Here is an 18451-nt window from a genome sequence, read left to right as displayed (position 1 = left end):
AGTAAAAATTTACATAAACCTTTATTGTTTGTTTGTTTGTTTGTTTGTTTTTGCATGACCAGTTTTCTCAGTTTTATGTGTGTTTTATGATATTGAATATTTTTGGAATGGATCGAACATTGGATCGAAGACATTTGAAAGGTATAGGTGTGGACTACTAACTGAAACAATATTAATCTAATACTAATCTATAATGGTGACTTTTACCAGTTAGATCCACACTAAATAAATTAAAATACCTGTGTTTTCTTTATTGTTTTAATCAAATTATCACTTCTATACAATGAAATAGCTTTACTTAATCCTCATGAAATATTGTTCTATCAAATATTGGTGGAGCATCTTGAATGGTATTTGGCTGTGTAATTTAATGGGGATCCAGCTAGTGTTTTGAAGAACACACCCTTTGCAGACTTCATCTTCAATATTTAAAAACCTTAGATCAGCCAGTGAGTATAATACTAAGTCATGACACCTGCAGAGTACTCTGTGCTCATGCACATCTGCCAAGAACGATTCCTCACACATCTTCGGATTGGAACTACATAAACAGGAAACATAAATGCACATTCAGTTCAATTTCTAGCTTCCTGAGCTAAATTTGTCTCCCCCGTTTTATGCCTCTGCCAAGTCAAATCACGGGTTACATACATTATATTTCCGTCCAGACTCATAATCTAATTAGTTCATCCATGAGTCTAAGTGGAAATGTTATGCCACATGTAATAAATTTGTGTTCAGGCGTTCATTAGTGATTGCGTTAATGAAAATGGGAAAGATGTGAGTTCTGAGTGACTTTGACCTTGAACATCCAAATCTAATCACTTCAACATTGAGTGTCTGGACATTTGTGCCATTTGGAAGAAATCATCAGAAACTAATTAGCTGATCTAGAATTCAAGTGGATATGAGTGCAAAAAAAAAAAGGGAAAGAATTCCCTTGTTGAAGTCCCCACCAAGATATTCTTGAGAGGTCGTGTTCACCACAGTGGATGAATGTGAGGTCACAGTGACCTTTGCTGTTGATCTTTAAAATCTGATGTGTTCATCATGGACTTTTATACCAATTCTGAAGAAACCCCTATGGTATTATGTTAACAAGAATGGGACAGACAGACACCCAAAAAACGTAATACCTCCAGCCATGGCTGTCACAGACAGTGAACCATAATAAATATAAATACTGGTAGTTTGATCATTTTTTTAAATTCTCTACTATGGTTTGTAATTCTTTTTTACATTACGTCATTCTGGTCAGCTAGATCCCCATAGATGTGTCTGTGTTCGACAGTAAAAAAAACACTGATTAGAATATTGCATCAGACATGAGCTGAAAAAAGTGAAAAGTGTTTATTTCACAGCATTTTATCCCAGTTTTCAGTATGTATTGTTGTAACCTCTCATAAAAGGAGAATTGTCCTTCAGGTCTGGATGCACCGTCGATCCCTGAGAACAGTATGACTGTCTGAACACTTAATCAGTGCATACCAATTACATCACTGCTCAGTCACTGGGGTGGGTGTAGAGAAGTGTTCTTTGTTACCTCAGCAGCACCATTAGTGAACATTCAGTTCCTCTGTCTCTGAATTGGTAAATGCTTTCCTTGCATAGAAACATTCCCTGGGAATCCAGAAATTGTAGTTGTTTGAGACAGTGTAGTAGGCACCAGTCATGTTCACTATATCTTTAATTTGCCTGTAGCCTGGATCCAGTGCCATACTTGCAACCACACCCATTTACTGCATCCATCTTTCATTGAAACTTGACCTGCAGTCTGCTTAAACATTTTAATACTATTCAATTAGAACTTCTAGTAGTAATAATCTTACTCTGGCTCAGTCTTTTGTAATAATGTTTAAGACTTGCTTAACTCACAGTGCTACAAAACATGCAGTGTTTTCCTGTAGGTTGGTCACTCTGTCTGCCTATCTCTGTGCTCAGTTCTCTTGTCTTCAGCTCCACCTCCTCTCTTCGGGTTTCCTGCAGCCCCCTGCTCTTCCTAGCCTGTATTGATCTTGTATGTCATCATGTTGGGGAACTTAAAGGGGCGAGCGCAACTCTCCAGATATTAAGCAGCCAGATGAGGCTCCAGGGCTGCAGCATTAGTACTGGATATCTGCCTCTCATACTGTGACTTTTTTTCTCCTCCAGTCATGTTTCTTTTAGCATTTCCCATCACACAGGGGTGTTGGTTACTTGGTATGACCTAAAACCTTGTATCAATTTTAATGCAGTTTTTATTGATGGTGATACACAGGCTATATAACTGATGTGAGAAAACACACTGGGATGGGAGAACGGTGAATAAAAAATAACAATAACACTCTATGGTGGCTTTATTTATGATCCATAAATGAACACACGTCTTGGTGAATAAAGCAAATCCTACTTTTTCAGTCTTTGAATCTGATAACACATTCATTTCTGAGGTTGCACTAAAGAGTTAAAAACCTGAACATGACACTGATTCAGTTTTCGTTTCTCACTATGCCTATGTCAGTGTCCTGTCCTCATCTCTAATTGTATGTGCAGCACATTCACAAAAGTAAAAGAAGAAGTAGCTGAACACATGTATGCTAGCATGGTTATACCCTTGTGCTAACCATCTAGAGTAGTGATGTTCTGCTTGAAGCAGTATTGTCCTTTAAAAACAGAGGTATAGTGGTCTATTTCACAACTCTAGGCCACTCCAATGAATATTCAGTGTGCCATGGTTGTATCAGAGATGTGTCATTTTAAAGATCAGAGAGACTTCTTAGTATCTAATTTAATGGGGTCTGATTTCGTAGACACTTTATTCAACAAAATAACACTAATAACAGCATAAGGATCGCTTTTATTCAGACTGTGTCTCCGATTATTTCAACCCCTGAAATGGAATATCAAAGATGTGCTGTCTTTTATGACCGTGTCACATGCTTCGAAACAGTAAATCTCTTTTGGTACAGTTGGTTCAATTTGATCCAGTGATTCAGAAAGCTTTGATTTCTCTAGCACTAGTCCATAGAGGTGTGTGTGTTAAGAATGGCTGTATATGTCTTTAAATCAGCCCTGCCCACTTCTGACTAAACAGTTGGGGTCAAATAACACAGCATGGGAAGTGAGGAAATGTATATCTGTGTATCTGTGTGTGTGAATATTTTCCTCAGTGGTGCAGCTCTGGGCTTCCTCCTCTCTTTGAACAAAAGCTGACATTGCCGGCTTTTGTTGTGTGTGAGACGGAGCAACATTCCATGGCAGAGGTTCTGACCTCAGGCACACAGAGAGCAGTTTATATGCTCTCACACACTCATGAGCATGTAATTTCTCTGCTAGTGTGTGTGTTTGTGTGTACTGCGTCCACTGGGCAGGGCAGTCTTGCTCTTCCTTATTTGGACAGTCAGAGCGGGGGGGTCAGGGTCACATGGGTGTACAGCGGAATCCTAGCGATAGGAACAAAAACTCAGAAGTTAGACCTGACGTCTGTCCAGGAGTGTTAAGCACACCAGGGCAGCAAGTCAACGTGAAAAAGCAAACAGCTGAGAACAAGAGAAGAGTGTTGGACGGAGGTAGAGACAGAAAAGCAGAACGGAAAGGCAAAAGGAGAAGAACCGAGAACAAGATAAGAGTGTGACAAACGAGACGCTGAGAGGAAGCACATGGTGTAAAAATGCCCACCAACTTCACAGTGGTCCCGGTGAAGGACAACACGAGAGAGGCAAAAGATGGAAACGAAGATGAGGATGTGGATGACAACAACATGCTGAAAGAGGAAGAGGAGGACACGACAGGTGAGGTTAGAGGTTGTTTTATGTAGCTCCATCAGGTGGATGATTAACACAAATGAGCCAATCTGTGTGCTTTTGAAAGATGGAGCACGACTTTACTTTGCTGTAGAGACAGTAAGCAGTTCTGAAAGGTTCTAGACTTTACTTATAGTATCCAGTGCAAGCTTTATTTGGCTTTATTGCATGGGTTACCATTGCCTGCTCTTTTCAGAAAAAACAGTTTATGGGCCGTGTGTGGGTGTATAATATGTAAGAAAGACAGGGAATTTTAGGGAAGGCTTGCTTGTTTTCCAGCAGCTGCTGAGATGAGGGTTTACCTCACACGCTACAGCCACTCAGGCGAGTATTACATGAATATTTGTTTCATACCAACATTTTCCCTTTGGTCCAATCTCTCTCCTACGTCCCGAGATCCCAAATGTTGCCTGGTTATCTGTGGTTTATTTTTTTAAAAGCAAAATATTAGATATTCAGTGCACTTTGTCGGTCCTCTTTCTAAATGAGCCATTTGCCTTACCATTCTATTCTGCTCTGTTTTATATTCTATTATTACACTGTCACATTTTCTATTGTTGTAGTAACAAACTCAGTGACAACACACCTATAGTCCATCTCTCCATGCTGATTACCATTGACATTCGACATCCAAAATGACTCACCCTCTGAAGACCCAGCGGTGAACTTTAGTGTGTAACAAACAGGATAACAAAACTTTTACACTATGTCTTTGTTAAGGAATGGTATATATTGTATTCCTATGTAAATACTATTATACAAAGACAAAATACACACCTGTGTGTGTATTGCATGGGAAGTCTGCAAAAACCTGATATATTGTACAGTATACCCTGTGTTTACCAAGCTGACAGTTGGTAGAAGACCGGGTTTGTGGACACTGTGGATAACAGGCTAAACTTTGCCCCAGTATGTGGATATATTTTTCCTGACAATCGGGACATTTTTACAGAGCTTTAGGTCTTGCACTATTCATTCTAGCTGGACATATATCCTATATGTAATCTAACATCAGACTTCGAACTTAGCCTTGTTTCTCCCCACTTTGTGTCAACCTAATATCAACCTATCAACATTTATAAACACCCTGTTTTTTCTTTTTTTGTCAGAATATTCAGCTGAGAGGAGTCATGGAGTGCATATTTAACAAACTCCTCTCTAACAGTCAATTTTTTTTTGCCAGACTGTTGCTGCTTTTACAGCACTTCACATGGTGCTGATCAAATCAGTTGCCAGTATTTAATTTTTGGTGTGGAGCTGCAATTACGGGATATTGTACTGTGGCGTGCTTTAGTTTCCCTTGTGCATGTTTGTTTAACCATTTCTTTCTTACAAAGGCTGTAGCAACAACAATAACCCAAGAGCAGGGGATGACAAGTCACAAAGACCATGCACTGGATCTGAAGCCACATGATTATGTGTTGTAACTTGTCTTGTAGAAGCTTCAGGACCACATACATTATTTTGTTTCAACTGACACTGTTTTAGCGTAAGTACTACTGTTGTCTACACAAAATCAACAGGTAATCTACAGTAGATTCAAGCATATCTTCACCAGGAGAACTTACCAAATCTGTATGCTTTGTTTTGTCTTTCTGATTTGGTGAAAACTTGACATTTAAAGAATGGATAAATGATAAGACAGGCTGCATGGACCAGAGGGAGAGAACAGAATGGTTATATCTGTCAGCTGTGTGTGATTTCTTAGGAAGGGTCCTTGGTAGCATGTTGTTTAGAGAGGACTGAGTCTAATAGCAGTCAGTGTTATTGATTATCCCTCTGGCTTGCTTCCTGTTGGCTGAGTGGGGGGAGGTGAGACCCCACCCTCTTGCTGCAATGTACTAACCTCCAGTTCTTCTCATGCACACTAAATCCAAACTCTGTCTTACTCCCTTTTTTGGGCTCTTTGTATTCCATATGCCATTGTGTATTTCCCTCCTTTTATCTTAGGTGTCCTAGCTAAGCCTGTATCTCACGAATGCACAACGAGGATGACCTGTTTTGACAAATGGTGGTTAAGCACCAGGTCAGTGATATCATTAAACAGATAAAGAATGATAAAGGAATTAAGCTTATTCTTCTGTAAAAGTGAAACAGAGGCTGTTTTACTGCCCCCAGTTCAGCCGCATAAATGCAAATATAACCAAATGTCACCAAACCAGGCTTCCTGGCCTGAACCTTGGCTGTTTTTAATCTGCACTCCACTTACACAATTTTAGGACAAACCACTAAAATCCAAACCATAAGCTGGTTTACTGTTGACACGTAGTAAAAGTGTTTGTGGCAAGTCTGTCACAATACATCTTCTGTAGAAGAAAACTAAACTTAATTAAAAAAGAAATTCTCAGCACTGCAGTGGTTTAGAGGACAAGTAACAAATGTTCCACTTTAAATCACATCACATTAAATAAGCGTGACTTATTGTACTTATTGCCAGTGAATCAGAGAGAGATTAAGCAGCGTGTTTGATCCAGTTGCATTTTAAAAAAAAAAAATTGTTTTGTTGTGGTTGTAGAAATGTCATGTCTGTAGGTATCACTGTGTGTAAATAGAGTAGAGTTCTTAATGAGATAATATATTGCTCATCTGTCATGAGAGTATAGTTATGTTATTTTGAGTGCAAAACCCATCAAGCAAATTGTTAAGTGACAAAAAAATTTAAATATCTTTTTTATTGCATTCATGCTTATTTTACCCAAAAAAAAAAAAAATACATTTTATTATTATATTTAAATATAAATTTCAGCATTCAACATTCATCATGTGTTAGAAATGGGTTAGATTAATCAACTTTATGCTTTGTGTGTCTTATTTTGCCTACTGGACAAGAGAAATCAGATTCTCCATGGAAGTGGGTGGGGTGGGTGAGCAGGAGCGCACATAATGTTAAAAAATGTTGTGGTGGTGACCAATGTACCGTGCAGACCTCTAATATAAACTCCCCAATGTTGAATGTAAGCCCTTTGGCCATGTTAGTGCCTCAGCTCATTATTATACTCAGAAACCCAACTCAGTCAGGACAAAGCTACACAAAGATGCACCTTGTGAATAAATGGCACACAGAAGTTATGAGGGTGGCACAGGGGAACAGTGGGTAATACTCTGGCTTCACAGCAAGAAGGTACTGGGTTTTAACCCTGTCAAACTCCTTTTCCACTAAGCCAATTCCATGGCTGGTTCAAAGCCAGTGCTTAATTTTGAACTAGTTGTTTGAGTTTCCACTGCCAAGGAACTGGCTCTCATTCTGGAAAACTGGTTCCAGACTGGCACCAACTTTTGCTGGACTATAACCAAGAACTGCTTGCATCAGGGGCTGAGGACGGGATCCTCACTAACAAGATCATCTAGCTAAGAGCTAAAGCTAACAAAGGCAAACACAACACATCAGTTTTGAACAAAAATCAAAGCAAATCGAACATAATCATGGTCCATAGTGAGAACAACGAGCAGTGCAAGTGCGTTGAACCACTAGCACCAGCCCAGAACCTGCACCTAGTTTACTGTAGGTTAGTTAAATAGGCATCTGATTGGCTGAACATGCAAATTGAAGTTAATTGCCGACTCTAAATTGCCCATAGATGTGAGTGTTGGCACAAATGGTTGTCCGTCACTATGTGTGATGTGCTTCAGTACCTTCCGATCTGCCCAGGTAGTGGTTGCTTGTAACTCACTGATTAATTACTTGCTGTCAGTGTTACTAGCAAACTTGCATTTCAGTGTGTTAAGCTGAAACTAAGCAGTTGATCCAGCAGTGTTGCTGCTGCCTCTGTCTATTAGTCTGTTAGGAAACACATGTCTGGGACAGACATGTGTTTCCTGTTTATTTCCCAGGCAGGTCTGGTTGTGCTTAATGCTGCTGTCTGTATTTTTGTTTCACCTTGCACACTTGTAACCTCTCGTGCTCAGTGTTATACAAACTATATTTTGTAAGCTGCAAAATTAAAATGGGTTCAGAAACCTGTGATATTAGCATAATGGCTGTCAGATGTTCAGGTCAAAAGGACATTTTTTTTAACCTAGTTCTATCTAGTTGAGTAACACACTCAACATTGCCAATCTTACCAATTAGTGTTTGAGTAGTCATATAAAACACTGAGAGTACAACATATTAATACAGATTACAGCCTTATCCACATATTCATAGAACAGTAGACCTAAAATTACACAGAAATTTAGAGAAACTGTTTTTAACGGCTCAGATTGTTAATTGTTGTTGATAATTGACTAGTCAGCTAATCAACCATTATTTCATCTCTAATGTAGCTACTGCTGCCATGATTGACCAATAAACTATATCTAACAGATTAGAAAACAGAGAAATCTCTCTCCCAGTTTCTTCCACACAGGTTGTTTTTATCTGAGCACATTCTGTACTGTTCCTGTGCACTCCTTTAGCACGCCAAGCTGATGTAATGGCTTCAGGTCTGCCTAGGTAGTGGTCGTTTGAAACCTGCTGATTAATCGCTTGTTGTCAATGCTACTAGCAAACCTGGATTTCAGTGTGTTTAAACTTTCTCTGTCTGTTAGTCTAATAGACATAGGCAGGAAATATGTACACAGAAATGTAGTATTACATGTAGTATTGTCATCAGCAATGGCTAATGATGAAATAAAGCAAATATTTGCCCAGAGGCAACTTCTCTAAACTCACTCATTCAGGTAACTCTGGAAGGGCTCCTTCATTTTGTGAACAACATGGCCACAATGTTCTGGGTTAGTACGACCTGTTCTAACATTAAGTTTAAATGGAAATAAAGCTTTGAGTTTATAAGCCAAATATATCTGATAACTAAAGATAAAAAGCAAACTTGAGCATTATACACATGATAATAGATTAGATAGGAGGGTTGAGATGAGGGATATATCACTGTGTTTACATGGCAAGCACACACAGTGTTTTTTTTATATATATATTTCAGTAGGGCATGCCTCAGTTGAACAGGCCAATCAAACACAAATTTATGAAATACATTTGATCTGATCGGATCTGATCTCCTTTTGTCTTAAGGAAATTACCACATTTATCCTGTAAAAAGCTAGTATGTACTGTTGCGAAACACGAGCGAGTACAGGTCATCTGGCAGTCCCCATGTATACAAACCAACTGTATGAGGAGAACAGTTCCTATTGATATTCCTCTTCCTCCTGGAACCAGCTTCATGTAGAGTACATTTTCAACAAAATCTGGTGAGTCACATATGACTCTTTTGGATATTACTCTTCTTATTTTATTTCAGCTTAGTTATCATTAGATTATACCATCTTATTTATCTGTTATTTTACAAATTTCAAATTTTTGGCTTTTGTTGACTGCACTGGACCCCAAGACGACTAGTGACCACATGGTGTAAGCCAATTAGTATTCACAAAAAAAAAAGAATAAGGAGTACCTAAATTGCTATCAGTCAGACCAGGATGGTACCATGATTCTGGCTCAGTAGGATCAGGCATTGAAAATGCAGGTAGTTCTGGTGTCAGTATCTTGCTCTTGCAGACCTCTAGGTACAGTACAGTTTGGAAACTCTGTTTTACGTTATTTAAACTGCGGTGTGAGCTTAGTCTGACCCTGCGGTGTTGCTTAACTTTCTGTGCATATTTTTATTGACCACATCACCTAGATTTGCAACACAATCAAATAATGTTATTCAGTGTCATTAAGGAAACATTATTTGAAGATAATTCTTGGAAATGGCATTATACATTTTTGCTGGGCTCATGGTTGTCCAAGTCTTTGTGGGTGTCCTACGTTTACTACACTGCTTAGATGAAACGATTAACAGAAAATATGAACATCTTGTTTTCTGTAAGAGATCGATAAATCCATTGCAACAAAAAGAAAAGGAAGAGGCGAGGGAAATATTACCTCAGGAATGTAGGGAGTGAGTGAAGTCATGTAACATGACATTAAGATGTATTTGCCTTATCAAGACGAGAACAGAGAAAACTAATTTTTACCTGGTACTAAACCAGCTGCATTTTTTAAAGGGGGAAACATTCCCAGCATAAATTATCTTCACTGTTAGGCCCCAAGTGTTTACTTAACCTTTAAGTTGACCTGTAAACATTGGCCATACTTAGGAGAGTGAAGAAACCAAAGTAACAAAACAGTTTCTGTGTACATGTCCATCTGTCCTTTATCTTAACTGCATAACCTGTTTAGGAGGCTGGAGCTGATCTCAGTTGTCATTGGGCAAGAGACAGGGTACACCCTGCATATGACTGAGTACATAATGTACAAACATCATATAGTACTATCACAGGGGATCCCTAGCAAAGGTCCAAATGTATAGTTTTGCTCCTGCTCATTGGATGGTTTAGATTGATTGCTCCTCTGGGTTCCCTGGTCTCAATATGGTGTCTCTGATAAGGCTTCAGCCAATAAGCACACACATTTCTGTGACTTTTGCTATGCTTGGTCTGTCAGTTGTAGTTTGTATGAGGCCCCCAGGGTTCCAGTTGGTTTTGTTACCAAAGTTCATGGGCAGAAACTCCCCAGACTCCTTTTCTTTTGACCAGGCTTACAAGAATAATAGTTTAATCCAACTTGTTTCTAAGGTGTTCCACTCATAGAGCTCTGATACTTCAGCTTTAGAACAGTTTACTGGACATTAATACTGTCTGCTGATTAATGTCAGAAGACAGCATGACTTTGTTCCAATCATAAAACCATTAAACTTAATTAAAGTAGCTCTTTGGTAAAGGTCTGGTTAAAACCAAGCTTCATTTGATAGCTATAAAATGTTGCTATTAGATGTGGTTACCAACAATATCTATTAGCCATGTTATTGTCTACAGCCTGCATTTCCATTATCAAATGGGGGTGTTCACTCACACACAGGCACACACATATATGCTACACCCGGCTGTGGTTTTGGACATTAAACAGTTGTTGAGAAGTTGATGCTGAGTAGTTTTGATTTACTTGAATGTCATACACCCATTTGATGTGTTGTCTTTGATTTGCAAATCATTCTATTTTGTTTTTATAAAACTTTACACAGCATCCCAACAGTTTTGAAAATGTGGTTTTATGGGCTTTGAATTTTTTGTTTGTTTGTTTGTTTTAATGAGGAAGACAATCTATCTATACAGAATGACTGGACTAACTGTTGTGTTCTCACTAATTGTTTACCAGCTCTATCATTGCCGAGAAGCTAAGAATTGTGTAATATAGGAAACACAGGATATGATAATCTCTTACTAGTTCAAAACCAGTCATGAGTCTCTATGCTGGAATACAGTGTTTCTTCTCCACGGTATATACAATCTACGTATGTGCTTGATGTTGAATCCATGCCAGTTTAAGAGCTGCTGTTCTGTAGCTAACTTCTGACCTCACTATGTGTGCAGGTTAATTAAGACAGTTTCTCTGTGCTGGTCATTACCCTCAGCTTTGGCATTAATGGCTGCAGCTGCCGTTGTAGTTCTCTGACTGGTTGGCTTCTTAAAGAAAAAAACTTTCACCTTTTCCATCTGATGAAGTCAGTAAATTTTAGATCATTGTCTTCCTGCATGAAAACGAAGTTCTGCCCCATTAATTTTGGTGCATTTCTCTGTCAATTAGCATGCAAACTATTTCTGTACACCATTGAATTCATTCTGCTTGTATTAGTTGCATCATTAAAGATTAGAAGTTCTGTTCCAAAAGCAGCAGTGCAGACCCGTGCCATGACTCCACCTCCACTGTTCACAGATCAACTTGTATCATTTAAATCGTGAGTAGGTCCTTTCTCCCTTCACACTTTGGCTTTTCCATCACTTATTTTGTGGTTAATTAAACATTGTCATTGTCTTTGGTGGGTCATCTGTGTACCTTTCATTAAATTCCAACCTCACTTTCTGATGAGGGGTTTATATCTTCTGGTATAGCCTCTATACTTGTGCTTATCAAGTATTGTTCGAATGTTGTATTGGCATACCTTTACCCCTGTTCTGTGGAGGATGTTTTTTCTGGGGTTCTTCTTCACTGTTTTCCTTGTCCAACCGTTTAATGTATGCTGCTGAGGACACAAGTGGTTTCTTCTTTTCACATTCCAAGGCGTTGTATTGGTAATGCCCGGTGATTGTGCAGTGCCTTAGATTGATCTTCCCTCTTTTCTCACATTGAGAATGGACAACAAATTGACTAAAACCAAGAGCATTTAGAGCTATTTATTGTTTGAAAAAACACATTCACAGGACACCCCTGGTTAACAAAAAACAACTGTCAGCCACATCTTGCAGTATTTCTGCTTACTTATAATTTTTGTAATCAAATAAAAACTTTGTCGAGGTATAAATATTATGGAAAAGAGTGGAACATTTTCGATTTCTGAACTTTTGTCTTGTATCTTGTATTTTCTCTCTCGTCTATGCTGTTTGTTGCATAACAGACAGTGTTGTTTACTTGAAGGATATCCAGGCTTAGGGCATCATTAAATACAATGCACAGACAATTATGTGAACAGACAAACACACAAACAGACACACACAAAATAACTATATCAGCAACCATCTGACATCAAGTGGAGCTTTATACTACTAAATCCTTCCTACTTTGTGATTTGATAGCCCCTCTATCTGCCTTGTCACATCTGTCAGTTTAATGTTGCTGGTAGTGGATTTTCTGTTTCGTCTTCATATTCTAGTGACCCACGCAGCTCCCATATAGTGACAGCTGGATAGAAACCACTTGTAACAGTTTGTGACAGGTAGTATCATCACAGTCAAGGCTATCTGTGCGTATAACCCAGCCTGATCAGCATAGCTATGTTACCTAAATCAATAATAAAACAATGTTTCATCCAGTTGAAAGAAACTCACCCGAGTTATGGGCAGCCATTGCCAAAACTGCTGTTTGAACTGCAGCTTTAAGCGGTATCTTCCTCAAGGCTGGAACCTCGACATGACTTCTGTTATAAAAAGTTCAGGATTAGCCTAATCTAGTTAAGTGATTAGTGCCCACTTCATAGTGTCTTAGACGGACAGATTAATGGGCAACCTAAACAAAGGTAGACTGCAGAGTACTAGGTTGACAAAATATTTGATACACTTGTAGGCCTGTAGCACATCCTTGGCTAAGAGATATGAGAGATAGAGCTCTTTCTGGCTAATGTGGGATGCACGATGCAACAGACAGGATGGCAGTTCTTGTACTGCTGAAGCTAAAAGCTAAAAGTTTTTGTACTTTTTAAATAATGATCCCCATGGGAAAAGCTGCACATACTTGATGACACTACTTTGGGGTTTCAGTGTCCTGTCCAAGGGCACATAGACATGCAGCCAGTAGGAACTAGCAACCAAACTGCAGCCAAACTACCAATTCTGGGATTTAGGGATGGCTACCCCACCAACTGCCCCACAGTTACAATTATTATCATAAAAATGAATTAAACTGCATGTTTCCATAAAAGAATCCTATAAAATTTGCTTTATTGTCATAGATCCTAGTTCTATTGTCCTGTGTGCTCCCTGTGTTTTGTTGATTGATTTAAAATCTACACCTATGGCACCCTAGAGGTCAGAGAGGAGGTCAAATTGTAAATTAATCTGCTTACTCAGGCAGCACCTGCAGTTCAGTTTAAAATGGTAAACGATTATTGATTATAAGTGATATGCAATGCTTTTACTTTAAATGGCAAGTGCTTTTAGCTTCCTTTTGCTGTTTCACTCTCTCCAGTTGGTTCTACCTATATCTACATCCATCCATTCTTCTCTATACTGCCACACTTCTGTAAAATTGTGTCTCTGTGTTACTGGTGTTTTTTGCTTCCCTAGCTTTCTTTGTGCCTGCCTGTGTGTGTGTGTGTGTGTGTGTGTGTGTGTGTGTGTGTGTGTGTGTGTGTGCGTGTTTAGCAGGGATCAGAAACTCACAGAGGTTGAGGGAAGGGAGGTGTGTGTGCACAGGTCTGTCGGTGGGAGGGTGAGGGTGCTCTGTGATGCATGGCTGATGTCACTGACATCGTCGTCACAGGCCTCTTTTCACACACACACACTCTCTGTCACAGAAGTAGCTGATCCTCACATTATCCACACCACACCGGCAGCATTCCTGACTTGTGCACCTCACTAGCGGTATCTGTATATTTTGGCCCCCCATTACTGGAGTTCCCCAGGGACCACTACTAGGACCCCCTCCCTTCCACTCCCCTTTTTTGCCCTGCTCCTCAGAATGGAGCACAGGGGAGGCTCTCGACGGAAGGGTAAGTTTTCTTAACTAAAGTCCTCTTTCAGTTGAGCTCTACTAGTAAAACCACATTTAGAGATTTATTTGTTTGTGTTTGAGAGCCTGTAATATTCATATTTTGATCTATAGCAATTTTCTGTTTTATAGGGCAGGTTTATAAGTATAGCTGCTTTATTAATGGGCTTTCTGTAGGGCACCTGCAGTAGAGCTAGTTTTTTTTTGTTGTTGTTGTTGTTGTTGTCTTATGTAATGATTCTCCTCAACATAACTTGTTCCACCAAAGACAAATCCAACTTTAAAGCAGGAGTCATGTCTTTGCACTGTATTGTAAATTGAGTAAGTGACAAATAACTATTTTTTAGCATAAAGATTTGCAGTGTTTCTGCTGTTAGATACTCTCAAAGTCAGAAGTCAGGATATTTTAATGAACTGTGGTCTTTTAAGAAATAATGGTCAGTACAGAGCATACTTCTAAAGAGCATATAAATGAAATACATTTTCTTTTTTTATTTCTACTGCTTCTTAAACTTAGTGTGTTTTTTATATTCATTTTGAGGTGAAATTTCACCCACAGTATATGTACTTGCAATGCTGTCCCCATCTTTTTTTTTCCCCTCTTTTGTTATGTTTTGCTTGATATAGTGAGTCGCAGGCTAAGGCAGTGTTAGGCAGCTTACAGCGTTGTCACTGCGTTCAGCTTAATGGTTATAAATAGGACGTGTGGTCATTTATTACCACAGTGACCAGAGAGGCTAAGCTTAACCACCAGTGCATCCTCCCTGTAACTGTACTTGGCCAATCTGTACCAATCATTTAGCAAAGAGCTGATGAAGTCTGATCTTAGTCTAAACTTCTTCACAGTTTTCTTAGCCATGAAAATGATCACAAACACAAAACACTGAGAGGAACTTTGAAAATACGTTTTGCTGGAAGAGTTTGTCCAAACGAAAATGACATTATGTGGCATCTACCGATTGGATTTATAACTATCCTCTATGGTGCAGTGTGCCACAGCAGAATCCACAAAAAAGTCCCAAATTGTACTCTTTGATACTAGATGTTGAAGCAATGCCATATTTTCAAACCATCCAACTGTATGCACAGTTATGCACATATGCACCTTTGTAGTAGTAACAAGTTGAATTGCACTGTGTGGTACTTTGGTGTTTATATTGCTCTTGAAACATGCAATGTGTAACATCTGGTGAAATTACCATGTTTGAAATAATTTCAAGAGAAATAAATAGCTCTTAACATTACATTACGTACATTACTTATTTTGAAATTTCCTATAAATATATTTTTGATACACAAACCACAGATGTAATTACATACATCTGCATATAGTTAAATTGAAATGTATCCAGATGGACTGATTTGAGCTTTGCTTGGCAGTTTTGTCTCGTTGTCATACCAAGGTGTCTGGAAATTATGGGAGAAGAGGAAGTTTGGGCTTTTACCAGAGACACTTGATATAATCAGTGTTAGTTTAAATATGATCATCGTCTCTTACATAGCATATACCCTCCAGCAATGTCACATGAGGGGTCACCTAGAGCGCTGTATCTCTCCTCACCACCTGCTGAAATGGAACGTGTGCACATGCGCACACACACGCAGTTCTCTCTATCACACCCTCCATCTTTCTCCCTCTTTATTAAACCCAGACCACTGGGTTACTTGGCTTCTGTGTTTTCAAATATTTGTCCAGCTGTATATGACAAAATTGCATAAATCATCTTAAAGGACAAATCATGTCATTTTGGCAAACTGGTTTGATAAAATGAGACAATAATTAGTTACACACACAGAGCTAAAAAAACAGAATTTCCTCTAATGAAAGTCAAATAAAGCCACATAGGACAGTTTTAATGCATTATGTTTACAGTACATTTACACTATTTAACTATTTAATTTTAAACAGTCAGTCATTTGGAGTTTTGGTGAATGGTGAATAACAGAAATATCTAGCTTATTAGCAGATGTTTGTATTGTATCTTTGTTTTATGAGAGCTTTGCTGAAAATAGATAAAGAAGTGAAAGTAAACCGTGTAATAAATTAGCAAATCATAAAGCATTGTAGAGCTGCAGAGTTGGGTCATAATTCTCAGTGGGTTCATTATTCCAAGTTACATTTTCAGGTACAGGTTCTGTCATGTTTTACTGTGTGATTTTGCAGTTAATGCGCAAAGTGAATTCTATCCACCACCACTGAACACTGTCCACAAAAACACTTAAAAATCTGGTTCCAGGCTTCAGCATAGTCTCAGTTTTAATGGGATTCAGAGAGGTGATGGAACGGTCTCTGAGTTGCTTCTAGTGTTATTTGTGTATAAGCGTACACATACCTCTCTTACAGTATACGATTCTATAGAGCACATATTGTAGAGCACATAAAGCAGAGTCTCATGAGGGTAAGTCTCATGAGATCATTTAGCTAGAGATATTGTTGGGCTTTAAGGACTAGATGTATTTTTCATCCACCATTTAATTTCAGCATATCACACTCACACACACATCTTCAGCATTACAATAATGAATCTTGTTCTCTCTTTCATTTTCACCAGCAGGCCAGGTGTATATTTCCTAGCATTTACAAAATTGTTATCCTTCTGAACACTTTTGTATATACAGTGCACCTTCAGCATTTCTAAACGGAGATAAGAACAGCTGATGTTAGGACTTTGGGTAATGCAGAATAGGAAATAATGTCAAAGAGAAGGCGGCAGCATGTAAATGGTCAGTCAGTGTAACTGAGATGGATTTCTCACCTGGGCAGAACTGGACTGGGTTGTTGAAATTATTTTGGCTCAGCATGAGCTTATCCTCTTGTTTCACAAATTATATCACACAGTAAGGGACAGCTTGCTGCTTTTTGATAGCTTAAACCAGAATACTACTCACTTTCTTCTTGGTTGATATCCATGTTGTTTTGTTGAAGGTCAGTCATCCTTCACCTCTCTTTTGTTAACTAGTACTAATGCCCAGATGTTATAAAGTCCCATTTAGTGGGAAAGTGCCATCCCACTGGATTTGATCATTCTTGGACATAAACATGAATTTCCATGAGGCTGAGTGAATTAGTCAAAAGTAAATGGCAACATGTGTAATGTGCACAGAGGCTAACATCTGTTAACTAGGCCAGAGTCTTGCCACTGCTACTGTATATGAATCTGGACCATGTCCCACAGGACTGTTTGCTACAGCACACCACAGCACACTCACACCTACGCACACATGTTGACATTTGCCAGTCCAGTATTCCACTACGTTTCTTCAATGCTTAGTGTACAGAAACATTTACTGCAGTAATTGCAGTATTTGGCATTTACCAGGAGGATATGTGTCAGCTGGCACCTTTGCATTGTATGGTAATGTGCAGGAGAATATAGAGGTCACTGGAGTCGACCGGAGGTGGGATAAAATTTGTTGTTACACACCAGATATTTTAGGTATTTTATGCTTACAGGGGCAACAGATCACAGCTTTCATTGGAACACGGTTACCACCGGGTCATGACATTTTCATAACATTAGCCTGAAACATGCAAGATAATGACTATACTATAAAAGTATAGTAAATGTTGTTCTTGTTGTTCCATGTCAATAAAAAGTCTTGTGTTGGAAGCTAGCCTCTTGTAAGCAACCAGATGTATACCTCAGTAAACATTAAATGCCTATCACTAACTAACTAACTATATATATATATATATATATATATATATATATATATATATATATATAGATATATATATATATATATATATATATATATATATATATATATAATGTATTGACTAATTGTTCCAGCTCTGCATTAGACATAATAATTAACTAACCTAGCCATTTAATGGAGGAAACATGTGCTGCCCAACAGCAGTAGTAAAGCATGCACTAATTTCTGACTGTGTCAATGTGCATTCAAATGTACACTACTACAGTATGCAGTGTATACAGTATAGCAACCTGGTGATTTTAATCTTATGGTAGACAGGCCTCAGTGTTGATGCTCTGACCAGTCTACAGCTACACGGCTCCATACAAAGCAAGTTGTGACACTGTCACTGTCTGTGACACCACATCAGCCATAGCCAGCATTACATTTTCCCAATGATGACCTCCAAGACCTCTGTCCACTACAGCACATTTGTGAATGATCAGTGTATTTTACTGTAATTTAAACACTGAAACATATTTTAATGTCTCACTAAATAGTGTATATTCCTAACTATACTGTGAGACTTTTTGTTTAGTATACTAATTATACCCTTGTGCTATGTCAACCGTGATCACTTCCTGACTGACGTCTGAAGTACTTTGCACATAGGCGCATAGTTCTAAAGCGGAAATGTCTCCTAATATAGAAACAGTGCTTCTAGTTTTAGCCTGCTGCCGGGACTCAAAGAGGATTTAGCCAGTGCTGTTTAAGACAATGATCGCATGTGGTGTGTAGCATCTACAGAGCTAATCGATTTCTGTCAGATTAACTCTTGGCTCCATCTTCA

The 18451-nt window shown here is 38.7% G+C and overlaps 1 protein-coding gene across 8 annotated transcripts in view; it reads left to right on the top strand.

The window, feature by feature from the left end:
• Positions 1-18451, top strand: part of slc12a7b (solute carrier family 12 member 7b) — a 49248-nt gene that overhangs the window by 8486 nt on the left and 22311 nt on the right. Inside the window, exons 1-2 of one of the 8 annotated variants that reach the window (XM_026361648.1) lie at positions 3685-3770; positions 5733-5808. The exons of 5 other annotated variants lie outside the window; for them this stretch is intronic. Coding sequence is in view for 2 of the 3 variants with exons in the window: in XM_026361644.1 (XP_026217429.1) it covers positions 3650-3770 (121 nt within the window). In the remaining variant the exon portion in view is untranslated. Of the gene's footprint in view, positions 1-3190; positions 3771-5732; positions 5809-13917; positions 13964-18451 lie in introns of those variants that run through there. 2 more of the 8 variants (XM_026361644.1, XM_026361647.1) reach the window with 2 other exon arrangements.

The sequence above is a fragment of the Anabas testudineus genome, chromosome 2, assembly GCF_900324465.2.
Source record: "Anabas testudineus chromosome 2, fAnaTes1.2, whole genome shotgun sequence".
In the NCBI taxonomy this organism is placed as follows: Eukaryota; Metazoa; Chordata; class Actinopteri; order Anabantiformes; family Anabantidae; genus Anabas; species Anabas testudineus.
The sequence above is the reverse complement of the archived record's forward strand: the minus strand, read 5'-3'. Positions and strand labels throughout refer to the sequence as shown.